The sequence below is a fragment of the Metopolophium dirhodum genome, chromosome 1 (assembly GCF_019925205.1).
Source record: "Metopolophium dirhodum isolate CAU chromosome 1, ASM1992520v1, whole genome shotgun sequence".
Taxonomy (NCBI): Eukaryota; Metazoa; Arthropoda; class Insecta; order Hemiptera; family Aphididae; genus Metopolophium; species Metopolophium dirhodum.
The window spans coordinates 142297379-142306145 of NC_083560.1; the positions used below are offsets into that span (position 1 = coordinate 142297379).

An 8767-nucleotide genomic window follows, 5' to 3' on the forward strand; every position below is an offset into this window, starting at 1 on the left:
TGTGTTGGTTTATATATTTAGATGAATGGACACAAAGAGTTCCTATTGACGATGCCTCTGCAGATGGCTCTTTGTTAGTATCTGCGAAAGCTAAAATTCCTTTAAACGATCTTATTTTTATTTATTGTACAATTAATGATAAATAACTTAATTAATTTTATATAACCTGTATATTGAAATATTTTTATGTGTGGTATTGTATTTTTTTATGGCCAACTGTAGATTTAAAAAGAAGAAGAAGAAAAAGAAGGGAGATAAACAAATGGTTTGTTTTGACATTAAAATAAAAAAATATCAGTTATTCATAAGACTGTAATGTTGGCTTTAGGTGCAAAATGAAGAAGGTGCGATTAATGATAAAACTACATTGAATTTTGATAAGTTGTACGATGAGATATTTCATGACAATCACCAGTATTTGAATAAAAACGAAACAAGGGATTCTAATTTAAACAAAGGTCTGTCTCTGTTTATTATTGCTATGATATCATTTGATTATTGATTAATGTGTTGGTTTATATATTTAGATGAACGGACAAGAAGGATTCCTTTTGGTGATGCCTCTGAAGATGGTTCTTTGTAAGTATCTATGAAAGTAAGAGGACGCTACACAGATATTTGTTGTCTCCGTCTGCTTTAAATGATCTTATGTATTGTACAATTAATGATAAATAACTTAATTAATTTTATATAACCTGTATATTGAAATATTTTTGTGTGGTATTGTATTTTTTTATGGCCAACTGTAGATTTAAAAAGAAGAAGAAGAAAAAGAAGGGAGATAAACAAATGGTTTGTTTTGACATAAAAATAAAAAAAATATTAGTTTTCTATAAGATTGTTATGTTGGCTCTAGGTACAATATTATGAAGATTCAATACACAATGAAGCTCCAATGAATGTAGAGAAGTTTTTTGTTGAGTCCTTTCATGCCAATTACCAGCATTTGAATAAAAACGGAACAAGGGGTTATAATTTAAACGAAGGTCTGTCTCTGTTTATTATTGCTATGATATCATTTGATTATTGATTAATGTGTTGGTTTATATATTTAGATGAATGGACACAAAGAGTTCCTATTGACGATGCCTCTGCAGATGGCTCTTTGTTAGTATCTGCGAAAGCTAAAATTCCTTTAAACGATCTTATTTCTATTTATTGTACAATTAATGATAAATAACTTAATTAATTTTATATAACCTGTATATTGAAATATTTTTATGTGTGGTATTGTATTTTTTTATGGCCAACTGTAGATTTAAAAAGAAGAAGAAGAAAAAGAAGGGAGATAAACAAATGGTTTGTTTTGACATTAAAATAAAAAAATATCAGTTATTCATAAGACTGTAATGTTGGCTTTAGGTGCAAAATGAAGAAGGTGCGATTAATGATAAAACTACATTGAATTTTGATAAGTTGTACGATGAGGTATTTCATGACAATCACCAGTATTTGAATAAAAACGAAACAAGGGATTCTAATTTAAACAAAGGTCTGTCTCTGAATATTACTGCTATGATGTCATTATTTGATTATTGATTAATGTGTTGGTTTATATATTTAGATGAATGGACAAGAAGGATTCCTTTTGGTGATGCCTCTGAAGATGGCTCTTTGTAAGTATATATAAAAGTAAGAGAACGTTTCACAGATATTTGTTGTCTCCGTCTTACAAGTGCATAACATAGGAAAAGTATGCTCAGTTGTTCACGTCTAACTCAGTGAATAGACTGATTATGAAACTTGATGATAAGAACAATATCCGTGTTTGTATGTGGGTTTTTTTTAAGATAATTCAGTTTTTAAGTGAAGTATGCTCTTTTTTAATTCAAAATATATTATATACGCATAACTAACTAAAAAAGTTCTTTAAAACCAACATACGAACACTGATTTGGTAAATATTTCCAATTTTCATAATAGGTCGATTTAATTAGTGCATTATCCTGAGCGTAAATTTGCTATGTTACACACTTGTAAGACGAAGACAACAAATGGCCGTGTTAGCGTCCTCTTAAAATTGCCCTTTACACAATCATATTTTAATGTATTGTACAATTAATGATAAATAACTTACTTTATTTTCTCCTATATTTAAAAATTATCTTTAAAAATATTTTTTCTTGTTATTGCCACCCATTATGTTCTTAATTAGTCAAAAAAGTGGATTTGTTTTTTACAAGTTCATATCAATTCTTATAAAAATTACAGACATATAAAGTATGTATTAGACCTGTAATTAAAATATTTTTTATATGAAATTGTATTTTATTGTTATGCCAACTGTAGAATAAAAAAAAAGAAGATGAAATTGAAGGAAGATAAACAAATGGTCTGCTTTGACATTATAATAAAGAATAATTATATATCTATTATAGGACTTTTATGCTTTATTTAGGTTAAAGATTCAATGAACGATAAAGCTGCGTTGAATGTAGATACGTTTTATAATGACACCCTAACTAATGACATGATTTTGAATAAGGACAAAACAAGAGATCTTTATTTAAACAAAGGTCTGTTCATTTTGTTCCAATGATATTATGTAATCTATACTATTAATTGATTTTTACTTAATATGTTTGTTTTAATTTTAGATGAATGTACAAGAAGGATTCCTGTTGCTTATGCTTCAGAAGGTGACTCTTTGTAAGTATCTAGAAAAGGTAAAATTACCTTTTTTAATATATAATTTTCATTTCCTTATTTAGACATAATATGTTCAAGTATAAAAAAAATTAGCCTACCCACGAAAAAGGTATATAAACTCTGATTTTACAATAATATTTGCTTTTTTTCAAAAATTTCATGAGCCCCTTCTCCTTTCCCAAAAATTAAAATTGAGTACTTGAGTTTTGATGAACTAATTAAATAAATTTTTTTTTTTTATTAACATATTTAGTACTTCATAGATCATATTTATAAGTATATTAAAATGAACACAATAAAAAAAAATTGGGTTATACAACTATTATTAATTATGCAAATTTATATTATGTTTTTTCAATATACAAAACTGTTTATTAATATTCTTAAGAATAATTATTGTTTAGGATCTTAATAGCTAAATTGTTGATTAAGGTATTCTGATATAGCTACTTTTGTTTTGTTAATTTTTTATCATTTTATGTATAATTTTTCAAGTTTTATTTGGTTCATGGCTTTACATAATAAAAACCGTAGTCTTATTATGTAACAAACTCATATTATGTTTTTATACTCTTGAATGACCAGACCTTTAATAAGTAGTGTCATAACAGCAGTCTTGCAAAGAATACTTTTCAAATGTATTCAGAATGTGTATTTAAATACTGGAAGCGATTTGTATTTAAAATACATATTCAAATATTTTATTTTAAAAGTATTTAAATATTAATACAAATACCTTTTAAAAAAACAACTCAAAATACTTACACAAATACTTTTTTTTAGGTTCAATAAATGAATAATTAAAAATCAATTCAATTACTTTACTAGTCGACTCACTACTACTAACCACATCATGAAGTACTATTATTGAATAGTTTCTTAAATCAAGGCAACCAAATCCTCTTATGTATCCCTCCATCTATTGTGCTTATTGTACAAATATTTTATACAGATTGTACAAATTAAAAAAAATATGACAAAAAAAAAAAGTTCAATAACAATATCTTATATCCAAATTATAAACTACTACTACTGTGTCACCCATTAAAGAAGAAAATAGACTATTTAAAGATTCAAGATAAATGCCAATCCAACCAGTGATTGTCAGTGTATTGTATGCCATGGTATAGTATGGAAGTGAGAAGCCGACGCACGGCAGGAGTTTCAGTGTTCACTGTTCAGTCATTTTGTTTGGTGGTTGTATTTTGGCGAAACATTTATAAATTATCGGAAGTTAAAATTTAAAAATAATATTTAAGAAACAATATTTAAAATAGTATATTCCAAAATATTAGTAATTGAAATTTGGAGTAGACAACGAGAATGAAAAAAAGTATTTAGTATTCTAGAATAAAAATACAAATAAAAAGTAGTTTTTAAGTATTTAAAATACATTGGTCATAAAGTATTTGAAATACAAAAAAGTAAATCCTTTTTCATATGATAAACTTGCTGCCCGTACACTAAAATCCTGATTGGTACTATAACCGAGGCAATTGAAACATCACATTTTGAACTTGAATCAAGAAAAATTGCACCTTCCATTACAGTGACCCACTTGTAACCTACTGTTCACAACATTTCAGAAAGTTTTCATAAATATACCATGTATGTAATTTGAGAATATCTGATGAATATTTTGAATTAATATAAAATAGGTTGTAAATAGTGAAGTAATGGCATCAAATGAAAGACAGACGTCTGATACAGAATAAAAAGTAATTTTAAAGTATTAAAAATACATTGGTCAAAAAGTATTTGAAACAAAAAAAAAGTATTTTAATACAAGTATTAGATTATGTACCTAACAAGTGTGCATAATAGATTAAAGCATAATTTCCATTATGAGTATGACAACACAACTTAATTACTATGTTATGCAGGGTTATGTTGCAAATTATGAATTATGATAATTTAACTTTTAACTTTTCAATAGTAAAATTAAGTATCTGCTCTATAATGTGCTTAGTATTAAGATTTTTTAATTTTAATTTTGTGTTGTAAGTATATTTTAATTACTAAATAGATGTCACTAGTAAAATAATTATTTATTTTATTTTCTATAACACTATTAGTTTGGACATATTTATGGGTCACATAGATAATTTAACTTCTGATTTGTATTTTACCTTGTACACATTAGAGTTTGAAATATACGTATAAGTATATTATAATTTAACTTCATTCTTTAGTGAATAACTATATTTTTGTTTTAGGTTAAAAAGTCAATTAAAAAACACTAAGAAAAAGAAGAAAATATCTAAGGTATTTAATATTTTATTTATTTATACTTTTTTGTAATTTATCTGAATTATAAGAAATATTTCTCTAATGTTGATAAATGTATTCTATACACCATAACATTTTCCAAATATTTTGACTTATTTTGAGCTGTTTACTGACATTTTCATTTTTCATTTTTTTTTCTATAAATTTCAATACAATTTTTTTTGTTTGTTAAAATTGCTTGAAAATTTATTAGAAGACTCCCAGTATATTTTTTCAAAGGCAGATGAAAAAAAAATAAAAATCCATAGTAACTTTTATTAAAAGAATTAAAGGTTCAAATATTGACAAAATACGTAAAATGCACGATAATGCGCAAATTATTTTGAGTTAAAAATTCATAAAAGTTTTTCTATAGAAATCTAAGATAAGAAAATGTAATACAAGATTCCTCGTAAGAATCCTTAATCTTGATCAACAAAAATTGGATAAATTCACTCGATTTATCATGTCGATTTTATTATTTTATTGTAATTGAAAAACGAATAAATGTAGATACTGTAGAATTTACACCATATCTTTATTTTATCAATTCCTATACTTGATATAATTTTCAAAGTATTTTGCTTCGTTTTGAGCTGTTCACAGAGAATTTCGATTTTTTTTTTCTATAGTTAATAAAATTAATTTGCTGTGGAAAAAACACGTGAAAATGTTTTACAAGGTTGCTGATATATTATCACAATAGTAGTTAAAACATAACCTAAAATGTTTATAAAAAAAAATAGTGCATATGTATTTTTAATAACATTTTAAGTTCAAATTTAAAATGTATTGTGTCGTAAAAAAATTTATAAAATGTTTAACTTTTATAGCTAAGGATTGAAATTTTAAGACAAAGTTCCAAATTTAATTACTTTAATCACAATAATATCAACAAATATTCCTAGTTATATCACATAGGCTGTCTGACGACTGACCGTTTTCGCTCAGGATAGTTTTTCTTATACAATGATATTATATTATTGAATTAAAATTGTACACCTTCCATTATAGTGACCCACTTGTAATATACTGTTCAAAACAATTAAGGAAGTTTTCTTTACTATACCATGTATGTAATTTGAGAATATCTAATGAATATTTTGAATTAATATTTAATAGGTTGTAAATAATAAAGAAGTAATGTCACCGAAAAAATCGAATAAACGTAAACGGCGGACGTATTTTAAAGAATATTCGAAGAACGATACCCCTCAATCAGCGGATACGGATATGGAGACATATGTTACTAATAATTATATTGGAGAAGACGTTACTAAGAAATTAGAATTTATTGATTCTTTGGACGATCAGACGTCGGGATATCGCACCATGACTGACACAAGTATGTATTTTGGCCTATATTGTAATCAAACGTCTAACAACGCCTACGGTGTACATGGTCACGAAAATGTTTTCACTGGAAAAACTCCTCTCTGGTGCGACGTTTGCTTTAAAACGTTTACCTACATATCCCAATTGGTTATACATAAAAGAACGCACACCGGCGAGAAACCATATGGCTGCGATTTTTGTGGAAAATCGTTTTCCGCGCAAAGTCATTTGGTTCGACATATAAGAACACACACCGGTGAGAGACCATACGTGTGCAATGTTTGTGGCAAATCATTTGCCAGACAAGATAGTTTGGTTATACATAATAGAACACACACCGGCGAGAGACCATATGCCTGCAATTTTTGTGGCAAATCATTTGCCAGACAAGATAGTTTGGTTATACATAATAGAACACACACCGGCGAAAAACCATTCGAGTGCGGTTTTTGTGGAAAAAAATTTTCATCAAGCAGTGGCTGTAGAACACATACACTAGGTGTTCATAAGGAATATTTATGAACTATTATTGTCGTATGATCCATTATCAAGAAAAATAAACTATAAACATCAAATTATATATGAAAATGTCCCATCATCGCAGTAAGGGTTCTCGACTTATAAAACGCGATCAATGTATCACTTCATCTTAAACGTTTAAATACCTATGCTTGGGCATAAGCAAAACCATATGGTTCACACTGTCGACGACGATCACTCGTTGTGTAGTAGCTTCAATGCTCACTGTCTGGCGATGTTGTTGCGTGCACTTTACATTTATGAATGCATTGCTTCTCCTTCCACTGTTTAATATCAATGAAAATATTTCTACTCCAGAATGCTTTTGTAAGTGAATAGCGAATCTTGCCTAATAAAATTATATTTTGTACATATTAGTTATGACTTATATGTTATACCCTTAGACTGTTGTCCAATTTGATTAAATACAAATAAAATTCAGTTTGTACAGAATTAGGTTTTTGTTGTGTACATATATTTTATCTATGGATATAGTTGAATAATAAAAATTTGAATTTGTGTATATAATTACTGTTAATCGTTTAAACATTTTTTTATATGTATTGATTTTACACTGATGTGTGTGTGTTTTTTAGCACACTATTTTCTTAGATTTTGAAGGCATTTGCTGTTGTTTTTCGTAATTAAACGACTGTACCGAATATTAAATAACCAACTGAACAAAGTTAGTCGTATAGAGTTGGTACATTTTACAGGCAACGAAGTGCCGGGATCAGCTAGTTAGATATAAAAGTAAGAACATTAACTGTGTTTACATGCCTTTATTAAAATACCCATTTTAATTTTTTAAATGTGCATTTGTAAATTGCAATATTTTACATAACCATAATACTTGCTTTAAAATTAAAATATCGTAGAAAACTGATGAACAAACACTTAATGTTTATAACTTAAAGTTTGATGAATCAATTCACACTAATATTTAAGCTAACAATACAACATTATTTTTACTGAATGCCAATTTGCTATGTCATATGTTTGTTATTGTAAGACCGAGAAAATACATGCGGGTGTGAATGTCTGCTTGAACTTACTTAAAATAATAGTAAGTAATATTCTAATATGTTATGAATCGCTAAATATTCTCTATTTTTGACCGTTTAATGATATTTTTCTTGCTGTCTCGCTATCACTCATCATAATATCTATCAAACTATCAAATCACCTAAATGTCTGTTTATTGTGACATAATAAACCCATGGTATCATTGTAAAAATGTAAAAATGTTCGTAGTACTCTGATTCTTGTTTGAAAACCAATAAATCACCCACTTATAGATATGGAAATCGATAAGCAGCTACATTACCATCCATATTTAATTGGTATTGTAATGTCTTCTCTTATCACCCGTTTAGGTGCCGTTCTGTTTATATTAAGATGACGTGTCACGAAAAATGTACTCGTGCAACGACCGAGAGGATGCGCTGTTAGGTGTTTTCACGATCCGCAAGCACGCGGTGTTTAAGTCACTCCTACTATTTGCAATTTGAAACCGGTCGACGAGTGCTCGTTCGGGAGCGCCGTTTATTTGTCTATGAAAGTATGAACGTTCGTCCGGTACGATTTGTATCATAAAATTCATTATACGCAAATGCCGACGTAATATTTTCAATACCCTCGCGTACCTATGAACTACCGATTATAAATTAAGATACTGCTTACCTAAATTTATGTCCCAATATATAGATCGTAAAAACTGTATCATAGCTTGATTTGTAGTTATTGGATTATAACTCATTTAAATATAATACTTATAGTAAAATCTAATAAATAGTAAATTAATATTAATTTTCCGCGTTATATATTTTACGTTCAACTGTTTATTGTTATATTAAAATATGATAATTGTAATACTCTAAAATCTTTATTTATCATTCTGTAATTTTTGAAAAGATCGGGTACATTCACTGCCTAAGAAAAACTAATTTAAAATGTATAGTTGTATAATATAATGTTAACAAATTGTAACATAGAT

General features: G+C 27.5%; 1 protein-coding gene across 1 annotated transcript; it reads left to right on the top strand.

Moving 5' to 3' along the window:
* The first annotated feature begins 72 nt into the window (after positions 1-72).
* LOC132934987 (zinc finger protein 25-like) lies at positions 73-7176 on the top strand. The gene is made up of 11 exons (XM_061001423.1): positions 73-458; positions 528-986; positions 1056-1107; positions 1257-1299; positions 1363-1492; positions 1565-1616; positions 2290-2332; positions 2399-2516; positions 2598-2649; positions 4866-4914; positions 6040-7176. Exons 2-11 carry the CDS (start codon positions 896-898, stop codon positions 6772-6774), a joined length of 1365 nt encoding a protein of 454 aa, XP_060857406.1. The 5' UTR covers positions 73-458; positions 528-895; the 3' UTR covers positions 6775-7176.
* The last annotated feature ends 1591 nt before the right edge of the window (positions 7177-8767 follow it).